We start from the raw sequence: 22,500 nt of genomic DNA on the forward strand, positions 1-22,500 counted from the left end.
GTGTGAGATGTTACGACACCAGCACTCCGTCGACGTGTTTCACGCCGTCAAAACACTGAGAAACAACAAACCCAACATGGTGGATCTACTGGTGAGTATCAGCACACACACTCACTTTCAAACCGCATCATGTGACCGGATGATCACGCTGAAGCCCACGCCCACTCGCTCGTGATGATGTCATAGTGACGCGTTCAGTCATGTGACGCCAGTGTCATTTTCACACATTTCATCGTTGAATCCTCAAAAAACATGTGGAATGGGTTGATTTCGGAAAAGTGCATTAAATCATCAGATTGATCGTGTATCATCTCCATAACCCTGATGATCAAACTTACACTGTAAGTTACATTATGGCTGGATTATTCCAGGTTCTGTTCCTAAGATACTATTATTAGTGTTTGTTTCATGTCTGCATTTGTACGACCACTCTGAGAAATAAAGCTTCTTTAATTGCCATCGACAGTTTCCATGAAGAACCTTTAACATTCTTCCATCCTCTACAAAAGCTTCTTTAGATCATTCAAATCTTCTTCACTCCAAGAAAAACTGGTTCTCTTAAAGTCCCCCTGAAGTCAATCATTTATCCCTTAAAACTCATCTCTGATCACCAACATTACATATTTAAACATATTTATTCCTCAAAATATCTTGACTGTAACTCGACACCCTCGCCTCATTTAGTATGCGTGGTTCTATGAATATGCAAATGAGCCCCGCCTCCACTCACTCACTCAGCTCAGAGATCCACTGGTTGACGATCACACGTTGATCTGATTGGTTACAAGGTAGTTTGTGACGTCAGAAACACCAGCGATTTCAAAGCGTGTGTTTGAGACTGTCTTTGGTTCACTGCAGTTTTAAGGAGGAAATACTCAGCAATGCTGTCGACTTATGAACTTACACATGGTTTGTCTTAAAGCATATTAATAACTCCACATAGACACATAAACTACATTAAAAGCTGGATTCTCACCACAGGGGGACTTTAATAACTGATCACTGAAAGGTTCTTTGTGGAAATAAAGCCCTGTATTTCTCAGAGTGAATGATGAAGAGTTAATCCGCAGTGTGTTTGCAGACAGTGACCTCTGCTGGTGTGTGTGTGTGTGTGTGTGTGTGTGTTCTGTAGGATCAGTACAAGTTCTGCTATGAAGTGGCTCTGGAATACTTGAATTCTGGGTAAAGTGTGTGGAAGCGTCCCGTTCTTCCCCTTTTCCTCGGACACTGAAACTCCCGGATGTTTGCGACGGGATCAAACGCTTGATGATGACGATGATGATGTCGGTCCCGAGGAAGAGAGACGTGTCTCATCCTTCACTTCTTGCCTGCGTCTCCTCTCCGCCTCGGTGTTTGTGTGGAATGCGACGTCACGTGGATGTTCATTTTTATCATTGTTTTTATGTCGGTTTGCTTTTGTACTTCGGTTTATTAACTCTAGGCATGTACAGTCGTATCATATCCTCATATTCTGTGTTTGTGTTGAACGATGATGGAAAAACTGCTGAAATCGTCCGAAGATCCAAAGCTTGTGTTCGTGATCATTTGTTTATACTGTAAATAGTTGAAGTTCACCAGATAATTTATTCATTGACAGATTTTTGTGAAGCACACTGAGTGACAATCATGCTTTGATTTGGTCATTATTATCACCCGGACTCGACATATAATAGTGACCAGATTGTATTGTTAACTTTTTATTTATCTGGTATGAAAAAAAATAAAAAATAAAAACCTATAAATACATATCTATATCTGCCAAAGCTGTGGTCTGTGTGCTTTCTGTGAGACTCGACTGGATGATCTGACTATCAGTGATTATGATGTCCCACAATGCACTGCACTGAAACAGTGCTATCATAACTGAAAAACTAATACAAAAAACACATTTTCATTCTTTGAACTAAACATTTACTGAAACAAAATATATCATTTAGAAAGTAAACTAAAAGGAAGAGAAGAATGCACAAATAAAGCTCATGAAATGAGAGATGCTGATGATCAGGAAACTCTTGTCGAATGTGGAAAATAAAGTTGAGCTTGTGTGCAGGATTGACTCCAGAAGAGACGGACGGATATACAGTACAGGCCAAAGGTTTGGACACATTACTATTCTTAATGTTTTTGAAAGAAGTTTCTTCTGCTCATCAAGCCTGCATTTATTTGATCAAAAATACAGAAAAAAATAGTAATATTGTGATATATTATTACAATTTAAAAGAATTGGTTTTCAATTTATTATACTTTAAATGATCATTTATTTCTGTGATGCAAAGCTGAATTTCCAGGATCATTACTCCAGTCTATCACATGATCCTTTAGAAATCATTCTAATATGATGATTCATTATCAAAGTTGGACACAGTTCTGCTGATTAATATTTTTTCATAACCTGTGATACTTTTTTAGGATACTTTGATGAAGAAAAAGTAAAAAAAAAAAAAAAAAAGAATCAAATGTTTTAAAAATCGAAATCTTTTGTAACAGCAATATCCACTACTGGTCAGTCATTTGGGGTCAGTCATTTTATTTTATTTTTTTATTTTTTAAATAAATCAATACTTTTATTCAGCAAGGATGTGTTAAACTGATAAAAAGTGATAATAAAGAAGATTTATATTATTAGAATTTTTTTTTATTTTGAATAAATGCAGTTCTTTTTAACCTTTTATTCATCAAATATATTAATCAGCAGAACTGTGTCCAACACTCATAATAAATCAGAATATTAGAATGATTTCTAAAGGATCATGTGATAGACTGGAGTAATGATCCTGAAAATTCAGCTTTCACAGCATCACAGAAATAAATGATCATTTAAAGTATAATAAATTGAAAACCAATTCTTTTAAATTGTAATAAAGAGAGAAACCCGTATTTTTAAAGAGAGAAACCCGTATTTTAGAGCGTAAATGGAAACAAACTAATTTAGAGGTCTTTCGAATCGCGTGGAAAGACAGTATGTCACGTTATAAAAAGGCCCTAAAAGCGGCCAGGGCTGAGCACCTCCGCAAACTAATAGAAAACAACCAAAACAATCCAAGGTTTTTATTTAACACCGTGGCTAGACTAACAAATAAACAGACGTCTCCCGAACAAAATATCCCGTTACAGTTCAGTAGTAATGATTTCATGAACTTCTTCACTGAGAAAATAGAAAGCATCAGAACCACAATTGTAAACGTTCAATCTTCAATCGCGCCTTATAATTCAGCTTCAATTATCACCCCGCAAGAACAATTACAGTGCTTTACAACTATAGAACAAAAAGAGTTAAATAAACTTATCACTTCATCTAAAACAACAACATGTTTATTAGATCCTATACCAACTAAACTACTGAAAGAAGTGTTATCTGTAGTGGAAGAGCCTCTCCTCAATATTATTAACTCGTCTTTATCTTTAGGTCATGTTCCAAGAACATTTAAACTGGCAGTTATAAAACCCCTCATTAAGAAACCACAATTAGATCATAATAATCTAGCAAATTATAGACCCATTTCAAATCTTCCATTTATGTCTAAAATATTAGAAAAAGTGGTGTCCGCTCAACTGGGCTCTTTCTTGCAACAAAATGAGATCTATGAAAAGTTTCAGTCTGGATTCAGACCGCATCATAGCACTGAAACTGCGCTCGTTAAAATCACAAATGATTTACTTTTAGCTTCTGACCAAGGCTGTATCTCAATACTAGTTTTACTTGATCTTAGTGCTGCGTTCGATACTATAGATCATACATTACTCTTAGATCGACTACAAAATTATACTGGTGTTCAAGGACAAGCACTAAGCTGGTTCAAATCATACCTATCTGACCGCTACCATTTTGTCTATTTAAATGGAGAAAAATCGATCATAACTCCAGTAAACTATGGAGTGCCGCAGGGATCTGTATTAGGCCCTCTGTTATTCTCAATATATATGATGCCACTTGGAAATATTATAAGGAAACATGGAATTAGTTTCCATTGTTATGCTGATGACACTCAAATATATATTTCATCAAGGCCGGATGAAAACGCTAAATTTTCCAAATTGACAGAGTGTGTTAAAGATATAAAAGATTGGATGACGCGTAATTTTCTTTTATTAAATCCAGACAAGACAGAGGTAATACTTATCGGTTCAAAAAACCGCCCACAAAACCTTGCACAATACAACTTTAACATCATAGGATGTCCTGTTACTTTATCCTCTACAGTAAAAGACCTGGGTGTTATACTCGATTGCAACCTGTCTTTTGAAAATCATATTTCATATGTTACAAAAACAGCATTTTTCCACCTTAGAAACATTGCTAAGCTACGTAATATGCTATCAGTTTCTGATGCAGAAAAGTTAGTTCATGCATTCATGACCTCGAGACTGGATTACTGTAATGCTTTATTAGCTGGTTGTCCTGCATCCTCAATAAACAAGCTACAGTTAGTCCAAAATGCCGCCGCTAGAGTTCTTACGAGATCAAGAAAATATGATCATATAACACCGATTTTATCATCACTGCATTGGTTACCTATAAAGTTCCGTATTAATTACAAGGTATTGCTACTGACTTATAAAGCCCTAAACGGCTTAGCTCCAGTCTATTTAACGGATCTTCTATCACCCTATAATCCATCGCGCTCTTTAAGATCACTAAATTCAAGGCTTTTGGTCATACCTAGGATATCCAGAACCACCAAAGGAGGGAGAGCATTTTCACATTTGGCTCCAAAACTCTGGAATAGTCTTCCTGATACTGTTCGTTGCTCAGAACTGGCCCCCGACTGAGCCTGGGTTCTCCCAAGGTTTTTTTTTCTCCATTAGGTCACCTGATGGAGTTTTAGGACACCATTAGGTCACTTGATGGAGTTTTTCGGTTCCTTGCCACTGTTGCCTTTGGCTTGCTCAGTTGGGGATATTTTGGGGATATTTAATTTAATTTTATCAATCAATAAATTCCTCTTGAAACAAACTTTGTTGTATTATTTTAATTTAATACTGTGAAGCTGCTTTGATACAATCTGTATTGTGAAAAGCGCTATACAAATAAACTTGACTTGACTTGACAATAATATATCACAATATTTTTAAAAAAATCTGTATTTTTGATCAAATAAATGCAGGCTTGATGAGAAGAAGAAACTTCTTTCAAAAACATTAAAAATAGTAATGTGTCCAAACTTTTGGCCTGTACTGTATATATATATATATATATATATATATATATATATATTCATGAGATTTATGATGCTAATGATCCTGATGATGATGTACTGTTATAAGAAACATGAACTGGGTCCTTCCTCATCCTCTTTAACTCTGCTATATGAAGAAGTGAACATGTTTGTTTCGTAATGTGTATTTCTATTATTGCTCTGGTCAACTTTTCCCACCAGAACTCCTGGAACATTTCTCAATGAATTGTCAGTTTTGGAGGTTTTGCAAGTGAAGAAGAGCAACATTCACCACCTCCACTTGATATTGTGGAAAAAGAAAATCTCTAAACTGTGAATTTCATCAGAAAGCTCAGAAAAACACAGACGTTCAGAAGATTCAAAACGAACTCAGTGCATGTTTTACACGTCCAAACGTTTTACATGAACGATCTGTTTGAAATCACTCACATTAACACTGAGTTACTTCAGCTTTATGAGATGCAGATGATCGAAACAATCATTTCAATAATGATGATGATTTATCAAGCTTACATGATTGTGGCCTGTAATTCTGTAAATGTATTAATGCATCTCTACACTCAAAAAAAGAAAATTAAGCCTAAATTTATGATTAATGTATTATTGCATATCAAATTTCCATCCTTCTGTATCGCGCAGTTTTAACACGAACTGATGAACTTGATGTGATGTTTGACACAGATCAGATCTTCGCTTCATTTCTTTCTGAAGAATTAACCACCAAACTAAAGATTAACACGACTATTAAATTCCATAAATCTGCATAATCAATGGCTGGAAAGATGCAAACATATATTGAAGTGTTTATTGTGTTTTCATGTGAGCGTCCTGCATGCAGTTTCATTCCCAGAAGACACAGATGGAGATGAAATAAAGACATTAAACCTTCAGATGATGAAGACATTTGTGTTTATTCACTCTATCTGAACATGTCATGAGGACTGAAGCAGAGCGAGTCTTCACTGGTACGGGCGCAGGGATGAAGACGAGCGAGTCTTCACTGGTACGGGCGCAGGGATGAAGACGAGTGAGTCTTCACTGGTACGGGCGCAGGGCCTTCATGAAGTTGGTCTTGGGTAAATGCTGGTCCTGAGTCGATGCGGGACAGAAGAACGGCGGGACAAAGTCTTGAGGATTCTGAACGCCCAGCAGATGATTATAGAAACTGAGAAACCAGAGACACATTTATGAATGTGATTATTAAATATCATCAAACACTGTGATAGAGGAGTGTGTGTGTGTGTGTGTGTGTGTGTGTGTGTGTGTGTGTGTGTGTGTGTGTGTGTGTGTGTGTGTGTGTGTGTGTGAGATGCTGCACCTCATGGTTATCCAGCCGGTCTGTGGAGTGAAGACCGACGCGCTGACCGGCAGACAGGTGAACTCAGTGAACGTCAACATGTACTGAGCTGGAGACGAGACACATCACATGATTCACTACACACTGATTCATGATTCACTACAGGCTGATTCACTACACACTGATTCATGATTCACTACAGGACAGGTGAACTCAGTGAACGTCAACATGTACTGAGCTGGAGACGAGACACATCACATGATTCACTACACACTGATTCATGATTCACTACAGGCTGATTCACTACACACTGATTCATGATTCACTACAGGACAGGTGAACTCAGTAAACGTCAACATGTACTGAGCTGGAGACGAGACACATCACATGATTCATTACAGACTGATTCACTACACACTGATTCATGATTCACTACAGGACAGGTGAACTCAGTGAACGTCAACATGTACTGAGCTGGAGACGAGACACATCACATGATTCACTACACACTGATTCATGATTCACTACAGGCTGATTCACTACACACTGATTCATGATTCACTACAGGACAGGTGAACTCAGTGAACGTCAACATGTACTGAGCTGGAGACGAGACACATCACATGATTCACTACAGACTGATTCACTACAGGCTGATTCACTACACACTGATTCATGATTCACTACAGGACAGGTGAACTCAGTGAACGTCAAAATGTACTGAGCTGGAGACGAGACACATCACATGATTCACTACACACTGATTCATGATTCACTACAGGCTGATTCACTACACACTGATTCATGATTCACTACAGGACAGGTGAACTCAGTGAACGTCAACATGTACTGAGCTGGAGAAGAGACACACAGCACATTATTCACTACAGACTGATTCACTACCCACTAATTCATGATTCACTACAGGCTGATTCACTACACACTGATTCATGATTCACTACAGGACAGGTGAACTCAGTGAACGTCAACATGTACTGAGCTGGAGAAGAGACACACAGCACATTATTCACTACAGACTGATTCACTACAAACTGATTCATGATTCACTACACACTGATTCATGATTCACTACAGGACAGGTGAACTCAGTGAACGTCAACATGTACTGAGCTGGAGAAGAGACACACAGCACATTATTCACTACAGACTGATTCACTACAAACTGATTCATGATTCACTACACACTGATTCATGATTCACTACAGGACAGGTGAACTCAGTGAACGTCAACATGTACTGAGCTGGAGACGAGACACATCACATGATTCACTACAGACTGATTCACTACACATTGATTCATGATTCACTACAGGCTGATTCACTACACACTGATTCATGATTCACACTACAGGACAGGTGAACTCAGTGAACGTCAACATGTACTGAGCTGGAGACGAGACACATCACATGATTCACTACAGACTGATTCACTACACACTGATTCATGATTCACTACAGGCTGATTCACTACACACTGATTCATGATTCACACTACAGGACAGGTGAACTCAGTGAACGTCAACATGTACTGAGCTGGAGAAGAGACACACAGCACATGATTCACTACACACTGATTCATGATTCACTACAGACTGATTCATGATTCACTACAGGACAGACTGATTCACTACAGACTGTTTCACTACAGACTGATTCATGATTCACTACAGGACAGACTGATTCACTACAAGACAGACTGATTCACTACAGACTGATTCACTACAGGACAGACTGATTCACTACAGACTGATTCACTACAGACTGATTCATGATTCACTACAGACTGATTCATGATTCACTACAGGACAGACTGATTCACTACAGACAAGTGAACTCAGTGTTTATGACTGTGGAATAAAGCGGACTGGACTCACCCTGGATCTCAGGAATCTCCCCGACCCAGGAGTTGGTCAGCAGACCCAGACCCGGAACAGAAGTGGTTCCCAGGATCACCTGACCCATGAACGAGGCGTCGGCCGGGACCCGCGTCGGGTGGAACCGGGTCTCCAGAACCTTCTTCTCACAGTGCAGGCGCGAGTAATCGATCTCATACATGATGCCCTGTGGATCAGGGATAGACACTCAAACCCCAGAATGACTCCACACATGCAGAACGTGTCGAGCTCTCAGGATTACAGGAGCTTCTACACTAAAGCTTCGGCATCTGTGGTTCCATGAAGAACCTTTAACATTCATGCAATCTTTCCACGGTTCATCAAAGAGCTGATGACTGAACCTCATTAGTGTGTGTGTGTGTGTGTGTGTGTGTGTGTGTGTGTGTGTGTGTGTGTTACTCACCTGTCTGAAGTGCATGAGCAGATCCATCAAGATGGTCTCGTTATAGATGGTCATGTGGTTCCTGAAGCGGATCTGCTGAGCGTGAGCATCATACGAGTACGTGGCGGCAGAGGTGATGATTCCATCAGCGGCCGTCTGGAGGACAAACAACAGCATCACTGAAACCGTCACGAATATGACATCAAAATTATGACTGAAACCATCACGAATAAGATTAAAATTATGACTGAAAAAGTCAAGTTTGTGACAAATCAAAATTATGACTGAAAAAGTCACGAATATGACACATCAAAATTATGACTGAAACCGTCACGAATATGACATCAAAATTATGACTGAAACCATCACGAATATGACATCAAAATTATGACTGAAACCATCACGAATAAGATTAAAATTATGACTGAAAAAGTCAAGTTTGTGACAAATCAAAATTATGACTGAAAAAGTCTAGAATATGACATCAAAATTATGACTGAAACCATCACGAATATGACATCAAAATTATGACTGAAACCATCACGAATATGACATCAAAATTATGACTGAAACCATCACGAATAAGATTAAAATTATGACTGAAAAAGTCAAGTTTGTGACAAATCAAAATTATGACTGAAAAAGTCTAGAATATGACACATCAAAATTATGACTGAAACCATCAGGAATATGACATAAATCAAAATTATGAATGAAAAAGTCTAGAATGACAAATCAAAATTATGACTGAAAAAAGTCAAGAATATGAAAAAAATCTAAATTATGACTGAAAAAGTCTGACGTTAAAATTATGACTGAAAAAAGTCAAGAATATGAAAAAAATCTAATTTATGACTGAAAAAGTCTAGAATATGACATAAATCAAAATGATGACAAAAAAAGTCAAGAATATGAAAAAAATCTAAATTATGACTGAAAAAGTCTGACGTTAAAATTATGACTGAAAAAGTCAAGTTTATGACATCAAAATTATGACTGAAAAAGCGAAGAGTATGATAAAAATCTAAATTATGACTGAAAAAGTCTAGAATATTACGTCAAAATTATGACTGAAAAAGTGTAGAATATGACATCAAAATTATGACATAATTCAAAATTGTGACTGAAAAAGTCAAAAATATGACATAAACCAAAATTATGACATACTAAATTGAAATTATGACAAATTATGACTTAAGAATTATTACATAACATTTTTTATTGACTTGAAATGTTATGACATTAAAAAGTCAAAATTATAAAATGATAATATACTGAATCAAAATTATGGCATTAAAAGTCATAATTATGAGATTTAAAGTCTAAATGATTGCAACTGCATAAAAATTTACACAACTGAAATGATTATATAAAAAGTCATAATTATGACATTAAAAGGTGAGATATGACATAAAAAGTTTAAATAATAACAACATAAAGGGTCAAAAGTATGACATAAAAACTAAATTATAAAAAAGGTAAAAGTTTAAAAGTCGTTATGACATTAAAAAGCCAAAATTATGACATACTAAGTTAAAATTATAACATAAAAAGTCTTGAATTATAACGTAAAAAACTAAAACTAAATCATATGACAAAAAGTCATAATTACCATATAACATTAAAAGGTAAAAAAATATGACATTTACAGTGGAAATAACATAAAAAGTAAAAAATGATAAAAAAGTCAAAATTGACACAAAGTAAAAAAAAATCATGACAAGTCAAATGATTAAAGTCATAACTATGACAAGAGAGAGAGAGAGAGAGAGAGAGAGAGAGAGAGAGAGAGAGAGAGAGAGAGAGAGAGAGAGAGACTCACCATAGACACGCTGCCCACATACTGAGCCGGAGACTCTGGAGAAAGAGAGAGAAACAGAACACTGTTAGAGAGAGAGAGTTGAATCATCATCACAGAGGAATGAATGCTGGGAAATATTCACCGCAGGGCCGAGGCTGAGCGCTGATGAAGCTGCAGGACACGAGCAGGATCAAAACCCTCATGATGAAGAAGATGAAGATGAAGAGCGTTCACACTCTCTCTTATACACACACACACACACACACACACACACACACACACACACACACACACACACACACACACACACACACACACACCTGCACAGGTCAGACACACCTCACCATTCTGTCATAAACTGCAGATTAAATGCCTGTCAGATTTATGATTTCAACTTTATGACTCACTTTAGCCTGCAGAGATACGGATAAATTCCATCATATTCGTCAATAATAACGATAAGCATTTTTCCAGATTCCCGAAGACGTGATTTTGGTCTGTAACTCTAAATGTGTAAAATCATAACAAAAATATGTTCTGAAAACGTTCACATTAAATTATAAAAAAATTATTTATGAATGTTCTCAGAATAATCAAAACGTCCGAAAAAAGAAAAAAAAATTTTTTAAAGTTAAAGGAACGTTACATTGTATCATTCTTCAGACATTATGATAATGTTACATTGTATCATTCTTCAAACATTATGATAATGTTACATTGTATCATTCCTCAAACATTATGAGAACGTTACATTGTATCATTCTTCAGACATTATGATAATGTTACATTGTATCATTCTTCAAACATTATGGAACGTTGCATTGTATCATTCTTCAAACATTATGATAATGTTACATTGTATCATTCGTAAAACATTATGAGAACGTAACATTGTATCATTCCTCAAACATTATGAGAACGTAACATTGTATCATTCCTCAAACATTATGAGAACGTAACATTGTATCATTCCTCAAACATTATGAGAACGTTACATTGTATCATTCTTCAGACATTATGGAACGTTACATTGTATCATTCCTCAAACATGAGAACGTTACATTGTATCATTCTTCAGACATTATGAGAACATTACATTGTATCATTTCTCAGACATTATGAGAACGTTACATTGTATCATTTCTCAGACATTATGGAACGTTACATTGTATATAGTCTCAGCCTCAGACGTCACGCCCACGGAACGTCTGATGCATATGGTACACTTAACTGGAAACACTTCAGGAATGTCGAAGTCGTCATCTGATTGGTTGAATTTTATCGGATTTCCGGGGGGCGCGAGTGTCGCGTTTATTTTCGGTCCGCCGGGAAACAAATGTCATGACGCCAAAACCCCTCGTGGAAGAAGAAAGCCGTTGTTTTTACAACTGAGACAATGAGCGCTTACCACGATCATCTAAACGCTGTATTTTCAAAAGTATGTGAAGTTCGCGGCTCCATTGATGCAGTAAACTTGCACAAGGTTCTTGAATGAATAATTTATTAGATGCACGCCGGTCTGTTATTGTAGGGACATCAACATTATATTGTCACGCCCCTAAATATGACGCGGTACAAAACAAACTGTGATTGGTTGTGTTACATGTCAGTCAAACGTCCTCTTGGGCGGTCCTTGGCCAAGAAATGCTGCGATAGAGTCCAGACCTTCTGCCGTCAGTCTGAAGGTCTGGCTATGCGAGACTACATTGTATATGAGAACGATACATCGTATCATTCTTCACACATTATGAGAATGTTACATTGTATCATTCCTCAGACATTATGGAACGTTACATTGTATCATTCTTCAAACATTATGAGAACGTTACATTGTATCATTCTTCAAACATGAGAATGTTACATTGTATCATTCTTCAAACATGAGAATGTTACATTGTATCATTCTTCAAACATTATGGAACGTTACATTGTATCATTCCTCAGACATTATGGAACGTTACATTGTATCATTCTTCAAACATTATGGAACGTTACATTGTATCATTCCTCAGACATTATGGAACGTTACATTGTATCATTCCTCAGACATTATGGAACGTTACATTGTATCATTCCTCAGACATTATGGAACGTTACATCGTATCATTCTTCAAACATTATGGAACGTTACATTGTATCATTCCTCAGACATTATGGAACGTTACATTGTATCATTCTTCAAACATTATGGAACGTTACATTTGAATGTTCTCTGAACGTCTGAAACAAGAAACTTTTCAAAAATGTTAGATGAACAGCCAACTAAAACGTTTCAGGAAAAATGTTCCAAAACAATGATCATATGTCAATGAAACTATTACAGGTTTTTTCACCTGCTTACACACATTTTTAAAACTTTGCCTCTTTTTTTTCAAAACGTGAAAAAAATTGCCAAAAATATGTGTGTGTGTGTGTGTGAGGCTCTGATGAATTACTGTGGTGTTTTGATTGGTTGTGTTTGAAAAATGAAATCGAGACTTCCTGTTAGATTTATGTGTTACAGAGAGAACTGTGTGCTATGGTTTGCAAAAGTGTTTTATGAAATTGAAAACTGAGTCGAAGGCCGAAGATTAGTGTGCGGTTTTGCAGATTTGGTGAGTGTGTTTCTGGTGTTTGAGTGTCAGGTTTCAGAATTTGTGTGACAAGGATTTTGTGTGTAAAAGCAGTTGAAAAACACTAATATATAAATGATCTCACTATAATATTTACTTAATTCAAATCATATTTAATCTGTCAGTAATCTTAAGAATCGGTTTTACTTTTTTGGTGAAAACATGTCTTTTGATATATTGGTGTTATGAAAGTATGATGATGATTATGAGTTTGACAGTGACTGGCCAGTTAATGAGTTTTCCATCATAAACGAGCAGATCTGAGGAATAAAGACTCATAATCAGCGCAGGACGCTAAAGTTCACGAGTTCTGATAAGATTAAACACCAGGACAATAATGAACACATATTTCCATCATTAATGAAGATTTATCAATGATAAACGAGCATGAGGACGTGCGGAACATGTGGAAGTGCATGATGGGACTGTAAATCTGACTGCTATTCAAACACACACACACACACACACACACACACCACAAACACAAAAACTCATCTTTTGTTCAGTTTATTTGTTTTTGTCCAAGTACACTCAGAACTGTACATCAGCTTGCTTATAATACAGTCACTTTATTAAATTGATCAAAAAAACAAAACAAAGAAAAAAAAAAACAGTTTTCCTCCGTCCTGAAAGTGTGAGGAGAGACCGGAGTCGGTCCTGAAAGTGTGAGGAGACACTGAGACTGGAGTCGGTCCTGAACCTCGGCTCGTCTTCACAATCATGATTCCTTTAAAATCAGTCTTTATCAATTCATGGACTGAACGGGAAGAAAGACACTTGAAGCAGAGCGGATCTCAGTGTGTGTGTGTGTGTGCGTGTGCGTGTGTGTGTGTGTGAGTGTGAGTGAAACACCAGCATCCCAGAATTCCTCAAACTCATCCAGAGAAAATGAAGCGTGCGAAACATGATCAAAGTAACGATAAAAATAAACCAAACGTACAGAAGCTTCAGCAACTCCTCGCTCACTTTCACTTAAAAAAACAAGTGTGTGTGTGTGTGTGTGTGTGTGTGAGAGTGTATCAGTCTCTGCTGGCGTCCAGTGATGGACAAACAAGGCTGTGTGTGAGTGAGTATGTGTGTGTGTGTGTGTGTGTGTGTGTGTGTGTGTGTGTGTGTGTGTGTGTGTGTGTGTGTGTGTGTGTGTGTGTGTGTGTGTGTGTATCAGTCTCTGCTGGCTGGGATGGTCGTCTCACTGTAAACACAGAGCGTGAGTGTGTGTGTCGAAGGCTTCTGTTCACTCGTCGGATCCGGCCGAGCGCTTCTGAGTCCTCTTACGCGGAGACCGTCTGGGAGACGCTTTATCTGAGACACACACACACACACCAGTGTCAGTGACACGAGATACACACACACATGATCAACAAGCACGTTAAGAGAGCGGAGGACAGAAAGCGGCGCTCACCTCTCCGACTCGCCACTGACCGGCCAGAGGAAATAAAGAGAGAGAGTGTGAGATCAGAGAGAAGAAGCAGATCCACAAACCCAGAGCAAAAAAATCAATCAATACATCAATAATCTAACAGCAGATCCACAAACCCAGAGCAATAATCAATAATCTATAATCAATAATCTAACAGCAGATCCACAAACCCAGAGCAATAATCAATAATCTATAATCTATAATCTAACAGCAGATTCACAGGTCTCATGTCACACAGCTAAACAAATAATCTCATTTTTATTTCTCAGCGTTTTATTTTGATTGTTTATAATTTAAAATAATGAATGGAGCTGCACAACTCATTTTAAAATATTACAGATATAAGTATAATGATCATTATTATAAGTTTGACTTCTAAATATAAAATATGAAGAGAAAATATACATTACCGTTGAAATTAAAATAGTCAAAAATATATAAATTTGATCATTATAATAATAATCTTAAATTATAACACTAATTCTTCATTTTCAAACATTTAAATCATTGAGCTTTAATTTTGGTGGGAAATAGTTTCTTTTGTATGCGATTAATCGCTGCTCAGCACTAATTGTAATGTAACGAGTGATTAGCCTTTCATGGATTGGTGGACGAGCGTTTGGTAAAGCCGGCGGACTGTGATTGGCTGAAACTCACTGATCTGGTTGAGTGTTTCCTGTGGGATCCAGCTCATGTCCACATCATTGTGGTTGGAGGTTCCCATCTCGACTTTAGGTGCGGGTCGCCTCCTCTGTGCACACACACACACACACACACACACACACACACACACACACACACACACACAGCATCAGTAACATGAAGACTCCAGCAGATGATGATGATGATGATGATGATGATGATGATGATGATGATGACGACCTCACCTTGCGTGACTCGAGCAGCTGATGAAGGCCGACCACCAGAAGCAGGCCTAGACCTGACAGGAACACGTATAGGAAGATCCTGGAGAGACACACACACACACACACACACACACACACACACACGTGAGCTAAGCGCCACCTGCTGCTGGAACACACAAAATGAGCCGCACTAAAGCCTCACGTCTCTCCGTCCAGACCGTCTTCTCTCTCCGTGATGGTGACCGTCTGGTTGAACACGGCGTCCTGGAACACGTTACCCTGAAACAGAGAAGAGAAAGAGTGAGGAAGAGGACGGGAGTGGAAGAGGAAGAGAAACAGGGAGTGGAAGAGGAAGAGAAACAGGAAGGAAACAGCAGTGAAAGAGGAAGTAAACAGCAGTGAAAGAGGAAGAGGAAGTAAACAGCAGGGAAAAAGAAAGAGGAAGTAAACAGCAGGGAAAAAGAAAGAGGAAGTAAACAGCAGTGAGAAACAGGAAGGAAACAGCATTGAGAAACAGGAAGGAAACAGCAGTGAAAGAGGAAGAGGAAGTAAACTGCAGTGAGAAACAGGAAGAAGTAAACAGCAGGGAAAAAGAAAGAGGAAGGAAACAGCAGTGAGAAACAGGAAGGAAACAGCAGTGAGAAACAGGAAGGAAACAGCAGTGAGAAACAGGAAGAGGAAGTAAACAGCAGGGAAAAAGAAAGAGGAAGGAAACAGCAGTGAGAAACAGGAAGTAAACAGCAGTGAGAAACAGGAAGTAAACAGCAGTGAGAAACAGGAAGGAAACAGGAAGTAAACAGCAGTGAGTAACAGGAAGTAAACAGCAGTGAGAAACAGGAAGTAAACAGCAGTGAGAAACAGGAAAGAAACAGCAGTGAGAAACAGGAAAGAAACAGCAGTGAAAGAGGAAAAGGAAGTAAACCAGCAGTGAGAAACAGGAAGAAGTAAACAGCAGGGAAAAAGAAAGAGGAAGGAAACAGCAGTGAGAAATAGGAAGGAAACAGCAGTGAGAAACAGGAAGAGGAAGTAAACAGCAGGGAAAAAGAAAGAGGAAGGAAACAGCAGTGAGACACAGGAAGGAAACAGCAGTGAGAAACAGGAAGGAAACAGCAGTGAGAAACAGGAAGTAAACAGCAGTGAGAAACAGGAAGTAAACAGCAGTGAGAAACAGGAAGTAAACAGGAAGGAAACAGCAGTGAGAAACAGGAAGTAAACCGCAGTGAAACAGGAAGTGGTGAGACTCACGCTGATGTCCCTGTAGTTGAGGTTGATGACGAGGCCGAAGGGTCTTCCACCCATGGGCTCGGCCGGGATGAAGGAATACTCGAACGTGGCCTGGCGCTGAGGAGGAACCTCGGTCCCCAGCTGGAGGGCCGTGAAGTTCTGGATGTAGAACTGGAAGTCCTGCGGGTAGCGGAACGAGGCGTCCAGGGAGTCCACAATGAAGTTCTCCGAGCCTTTGTTGGTGAATCCCAACAGGAACTTCACAATGTTGTTGGCGGGAAAATCTGACATTCAGAAAGAGAAGAAACGCTCAGTCTGTGTGAATGAACATTAATGTTTCTAAATGGAGTTTATTGAACCTTTAAACAAGTTTGCATGCATTTGTTGAGCATCATATCTGATCCTTCAGGCTCTTATGGCTCATATAGTCTCAGTGAGAATATGGAGGAAAAAACTGAGCAAACTGAGCAAAATATGCAGTGTGTTGAGGATGCTGATATTTATATGAATGCAAATCAATGAGATCTTTATAAAAGACTACTAATATAATATCAGTCATCACTCGATAACTGTCAGTCTTAGCAAGATGATATTTAGATGTTTAGTTTTATGATCAAAGCTCTGTAGATTTAAAACAATGTAATGCAATACAGCGATGATTGAGAGATGAACAAACCCTTCCTCAAAAGCCTGATGATCATATTTGATACTTAAATATGTAGAATGTATATGTATAGTTGCTTCAGTCCAGTAGAAATATTACTAACAATATCAAAGTTATTCTTGCGTACTTACTTGATTAAATCAGAGCAGATCTGACACAGAAAGACACGAGCTGAAGGAGGACGCTTGTACAGTTACACTGAAAGACTTTTACTGGATAAAAGAGTCCAAGCCAGTGGTTCCCAACCTCCGGCACGCACACACACACACACACATGCAAGAACTTTAACGGACCGACTGACTTAATACAAATACTTAAGACTTAATATAGTCTAAATATCATCTAATCAGAATCAGCTGCTCTAGTCTTGATTCATATCCATCAGACATCTGTCCTCTAACCTGAGAGGATTCCCTCAGCGCTTAACACTGGAGTCTCCTCTAATTGGCCACTGCGTTCAGGAACTCAACATATGTTAGAGATGCGGAATCATTCGGTTGAAAATAGCAAAAAAAAGCACTTTTCACTTAAAAGACAGAATAAATGTTACCGAACAACGGCGCTTTATGAACGCAGCAAACACGTCGTCAGTGTGGAAGCATTTTAGTGTCAGAGAAGACACAAACACGTCCGTCTGAATTATAGACGAGCATCTGCAAAAACTTCAGACGTGTGTATACGTTTAACGAGGATCTTTAAGGAGACTTGATCAAGTTAAGTGCAGTAAGTTGTGTTAATCAAGCATCAAAACATGTGAAATAAATAAATAAACTGTACCTGAAAAACATGATTTATTTCATTAGTATGTTTTCATCAGTTGTTTGTAATTTGCTTCATTCTTTTCTTTATATTGGCCTAGCAAACATAAAAACTCTATATACAGTGAGGAAAAAAAGTATTTGAACACCCTGCTATTTTGCAAGTTCTCCCACTTAGAAATCATGGAGGGGTCTGAAATTGTCATCGTAGGTGCATGTCCACTGTGAGAGACAAAATAAAAAAAATAAAAAAAATCCAGAAATCACAATGTCTGATTTTTTTTTTACTATTTATTTGTATGATACAGCTGCAAATAAGTATTTGAACACCTGAGAAAATCAATGTCAATATTTGGTACAGTAGCCTTTGTTTGCAATTACAGAGGTCAAACGTTTCCTGTAGTTTTTCACCAGGTTTGCACACACTGCAGGAGGGATTTTGGCCCACTCCTCCACACAGATCTTCTCTAGATCAGTCAGGTTTCTGGGCTGTCGCTGAGAAACACGGAGTTTGAGCTCCCTCCAAAGATTCTCTATTGGGATTAGGTCTGGAGACTGGCTAGGCCACGCCAGAACCTTGATATGCTTCTTACAGAGCCACTCCTTGGTTATCCTGGCTGTGTGCTTCGGGTCATTGTCATGTTGGAAGACCCAGCCTCGACCCATCTTCAATGCTCTAACTGAGGGAAGGAGGTTGTTCCCCAAAATCTCGCAATACATGGCCCCGGTCATCCTCTCCTTAATACAGTGCAGTCGCCCTGTCCCATGTGCAGAAACCCCCCCCCAAAGCATGATGCTACCACCCCCATGCTTCACAGTAGGGATGGTGTTCTTGGGATGGTACTCATCATTCTTCTTCCTCCAAACACGGTTAGTGGAATTATGACCAAAAAGTTCTATTTTGGTCTCATCTGACCACATGACTTTCTCCCATGACTCCTCTGGATCATCCAAATGGTCATTGGCAAACTTAAGACGGGCCTTGACATGTGCTGGTTTAAGCAGGGGAACCTTCCGTGCCATGCATGATTTCAAACCATGACGTCTTAGTGTATTACCAACAGTAACCTTGGAAACGGTGGTCCCAGCTCTTTCCAGCCTTGTGGAGGTGTACAATTTTGTCTCTAGTGTCTTTGGACAGCTCTTTGGTCTTGGCCATGTTAGTAGTTGGATTCTTACTGATTGTATGGGGTTGACAGGTGTCTTTATGCAGCTAACGACCTCAAACAGGTGCATCTAATTTAGGATAATAAATGGAGTGGAGGTGGACATTTTAAAGGCAGACTAACAGGTCTTTGAGGGTCAGAATTCTAGCTGATAGACAGGTGTTCAAATACTTATTTTTCTCACTGTATGTATATATATATATATATATATATATATATAAGAGTTTTTATGTTTATGTTTATATATATATATATATATATATATATATATATATATATCGCTATCATGAAATATAATGTTGCACTCTTTTCAATGCACTTCATTGTTGTAGGCGTACAGAGTCCGTCACATCCGTCCAGCAGTGAGTTACAGAACTAACCACATCCGTCCAGCAGTGAGTTACAGAACTAACCACATCCGTCCAGCAGTGAGTTACAGAACTAACCACATCCGTCCAGCAGTGAGTTACAGAACTAACCACATCCGTCCAGCAGTGAGTTACAGAACTAACCACATCCGTCCAACAGTGAGTTACAGAACTAACCACATCCTTCCAGCAGTGAGTTACAGAACTAACCACATCCGTCCAGCAGTGAGTTACAGAACTAACCACATCCGTCCAGCAGTGAGTTACAGAACTAACCACATCCGTCCAGCAGTGAGTTACAGAACTAACCACATCCGTCCAGCAGTGAGTTACAGAACTAACCACATCCGTCCAACAGTGAGTTACAGAACTAATCACATCCGTCCAGCAGTGAGTTACAGAACTAACCACATCCGTCCAGCAGTGAGTTACAGAACTAATCACATCCGTCCAGCAGTGAGTTACAGGCCTAACCACATCCGTCCAGCAGTGAGTTACAGGCCTAACCACATCCGTCCAGCAGTGAGTTACAGGCCTAACCACATCCGTCCAGCAGTGAGTTACAGAACTAACCACATCCGTCCAGCAGTGAGTTACAGAACTAACCACATCCTTCCAGCAGTGAGTTACAGAACTAACCACATCCTTCCAGCAGTGAGTTACAGAACTAACCACATCCGTCCAGCAGTGAGTTACAGGCCTAACCACATCCGTCCAGCAGTGAGTTACAGAACTAACCACATCCTTCCAGCAGTGAGTTACAGAACTAACCACATCCTTCCAGCAGTGAGTCACAGAACTAACCACATCCGTCCAGCAGTGAGTCACAGAACTAACCACATCCGTCCAGCAGTGAGTCACAGAACTAATCACATCCGTCCAGCAGTGAGTCACAGAACTAACCACATCCGTCCAGCAGTGAGTTACAGAACTAACCACATCCTTCCAGCAGTGAGTTACAGAACTAACCACATCCTTCCAGCAGTGAGTTACAGAACTAACCACATCCGTCCAGCAGTGAGTCACAGAACTAACCACATCCGTCCAGCAGTGAGTTACAGGCCTAACCACATCCGTCCAGCAGTGAGTTACAGAACTAACCACATCCTTCCAGCAGTGAGTTACAGAACTAACCACATCCGTCCAGCAGTGAGTTACAGAACTAACCACATCCGTCCAGCAGTGAGTTACAGAACTAACCACATCCGTCCAGCAGTGAGTTACAGAACTAACCACATCCGTCCAACAGTGAGTTACAGAACTAACCACATCCGTCCAACAGTGAGTTACAGAACTAACCACATCCGTCCAACAGTGAGTTACAGAACTAATCACATCCGTCCAGCAGTGAGTTACAGAACTAACCACATCCGTCCAGCAGTGAGTTACAGAACTAACCACATCCGTCCAACAGTGAGTTACAGAACTAACCACATCCGTCCAACAGTGAGTTACAGGCCTAACAGGCTCAAAGAAAATATATTTTATTTTAACAACTTAAGTTATATTGTGCTTTGCTGGTATAATGTTGGTGTAACACTTTACAATCAGGTTCATTAATTAACATTAATGTATGAACTAACATGAGCAATACATGCGTTACAGTATTTATTAATCTTTGTTAATGTTAGTTAATAATAATCCAGCTGTTCATTGTTTGTTCATGTTAGTTCACAGCGCATTAACTAATGCTAACAAGATTTTAATAAAGTATTAGTAAATATTGAAACAAATATTAATAAATGCTGTATACGTGCAGTTCATTATTAGTTCATGTTAACTAATGTTAACTAACAAACCTTACTGTAAAGTGTTACCAAATTGTTCAGTTAAATAAATATTTTTTAAAAGTTCAATTAATATTTTTAAATAGTTTTGTAACTGATTCTTTCTTTGAAAAGCAAGACAAAAATAGTGAAAAAAGCACATTTTGACTAGTTAAAGGATTAGTTCACCCCAAAATGAAAATTTCCTAATAATTTACTCATCCCAATGCCATCCAAGATATCCATGTCTTTCTTTCCTCAGTGGGAGAGAAATTAAGTTTTTTGAGGAAAACATTTCTGGATTTCTCTTCTAACAATGTTTTCCATTAGTCACCATCGTCTTTAAGTCCAAATCAATGCAGTTTCAAAAGTCTCTTAAGTGTTTAAATGGGCTGTACGCGATCAACAAACGGACAGGGAACTACATCATCATGTTGACAGGTCACGCCGGCGCCGCCCCACTGTTTACAATGCGACCGTACGTAGGAGGATAGTTCAAATAGTATTGTTTGCTATTATATATATAGTAATAGTATTCAGTGAATATGAATAGTATATGGATAACATTCTGATGAATATGAATAGTAGTTCAAATAGTATTGCCGGCGCCGGCGTGACCTTTCAACGTGATGACGTAGTTCCCTGTCCGTTTGTTGATCAGCTCAATCCCAACTATTGAAGGTGAAAAGTCTATAAATGATATATATTTTTTGAAAATGACCTATCGTTTCGCCAGACAACAACCTCTTCTTCAGCTGTGATCGCGTACAGCCCGTTTAAACACTTCAAAGACTTTTGAAACTGCATTGATTTGGATGGTGACTAATGGAAAACATTGTTAGAAGAAAAATCCAGAAATGTTTTCCTCAAAAAACGTAATTTCTCTCCCACTGAGGAAAGAAAGACATGGATATCTTGGATGGCATTGGGATGAGTAAATTATTAGGAAATTTTCATTTTGGGGTGAACTAATCCTTTAATTCATGCACTGGTGAAAAATGCTCAAAATAAATGGGAAAAACGCATCCCTAATCGAGGCCTGTGATTGGCTGAGCTGCTCAGTACTGCAGAAGCAGGATGTAA

The 22,500-nt window shown here is 38.6% G+C and overlaps 3 protein-coding genes across 15 annotated transcripts in view; 1 reads left to right on the forward strand and 2 right to left on the reverse strand.

Annotated features, from left to right (window-relative positions):
• ptprma (protein tyrosine phosphatase receptor type Ma) overlaps positions 1-1,763 on the forward strand; it is a 262,637-nt gene extending 260,874 nt beyond the window's left edge. For all 9 annotated transcript variants that reach the window (XM_082184699.1, XM_082184700.1, XM_082184704.1 and 6 more), the window contains 2 exons: positions 1-91; positions 1,133-1,763. The exon at positions 1-91 is cut by the window's left edge and continues 45 nt beyond it. In XM_082184699.1, coding sequence (XP_082040825.1) covers positions 1-91; positions 1,133-1,186 — 145 coding nt within the window. In that variant the 3' untranslated portion in view covers positions 1,187-1,763. The remainder of the gene's footprint in view (positions 92-1,132) is intronic.
• A 4,304-nt stretch (positions 1,764-6,067) lies between these two features.
• On the reverse strand, positions 6,068-11,775 carry LOC309509748 (ependymin). 2 transcript variants are annotated; one of them, XM_082184567.1, is made up of 6 exons: positions 10,716-11,775; positions 10,595-10,629; positions 8,794-8,928; positions 8,370-8,556; positions 6,496-6,583; positions 6,068-6,342 (listed from the first exon to the last, which is right to left on the reverse strand). In XM_082184567.1, the coding sequence occupies exons 1-6, from the start codon at positions 10,774-10,776 to the stop codon at positions 6,213-6,215; spliced, it is 636 nt and encodes a 211-aa protein (XP_082040693.1). In that variant the 5' UTR covers positions 10,777-11,775; the 3' UTR covers positions 6,068-6,212. The 2 variants fall into 2 exon arrangements, with proteins under 2 accessions (XP_082040693.1, XP_082040694.1); XM_082184568.1 differs by lacking the exons at positions 6,068-6,342; positions 6,496-6,583 and adding an exon at positions 7,853-8,028.
• A 1,901-nt stretch (positions 11,776-13,676) lies between these two features.
• ssr1 (signal sequence receptor, alpha) overlaps positions 13,677-22,500 on the reverse strand; it is a 25,093-nt gene continuing 16,269 nt past the window's right edge. For 2 of the 4 annotated variants that reach the window (XM_082184785.1, XM_082184783.1), the window contains 6 exons: positions 16,717-16,979; positions 15,674-15,750; positions 15,493-15,571; positions 15,263-15,356; positions 14,588-14,602; positions 13,677-14,487 (listed from right to left, as the gene is read on the reverse strand). In XM_082184785.1, coding sequence (XP_082040911.1) covers positions 14,420-14,487; positions 14,588-14,602; positions 15,263-15,356; positions 15,493-15,571; positions 15,674-15,750; positions 16,717-16,979 — 596 coding nt within the window. In that variant the 3' untranslated portion in view covers positions 13,677-14,419. The remainder of the gene's footprint in view (positions 14,488-14,587; positions 14,603-15,262; positions 15,357-15,492; positions 15,572-15,673; positions 15,751-16,716; positions 16,980-22,500) is intronic. The other 2 variants (XM_082184786.1, XM_082184784.1) reach the window with 1 other exon arrangement.

This window comes from Leuciscus leuciscus, assembly GCF_965113295.1.
Source record: "Leuciscus leuciscus genome assembly, chromosome: 11".
Taxonomy (NCBI): domain Eukaryota; kingdom Metazoa; phylum Chordata; class Actinopteri; order Cypriniformes; family Leuciscidae; genus Leuciscus; species Leuciscus leuciscus.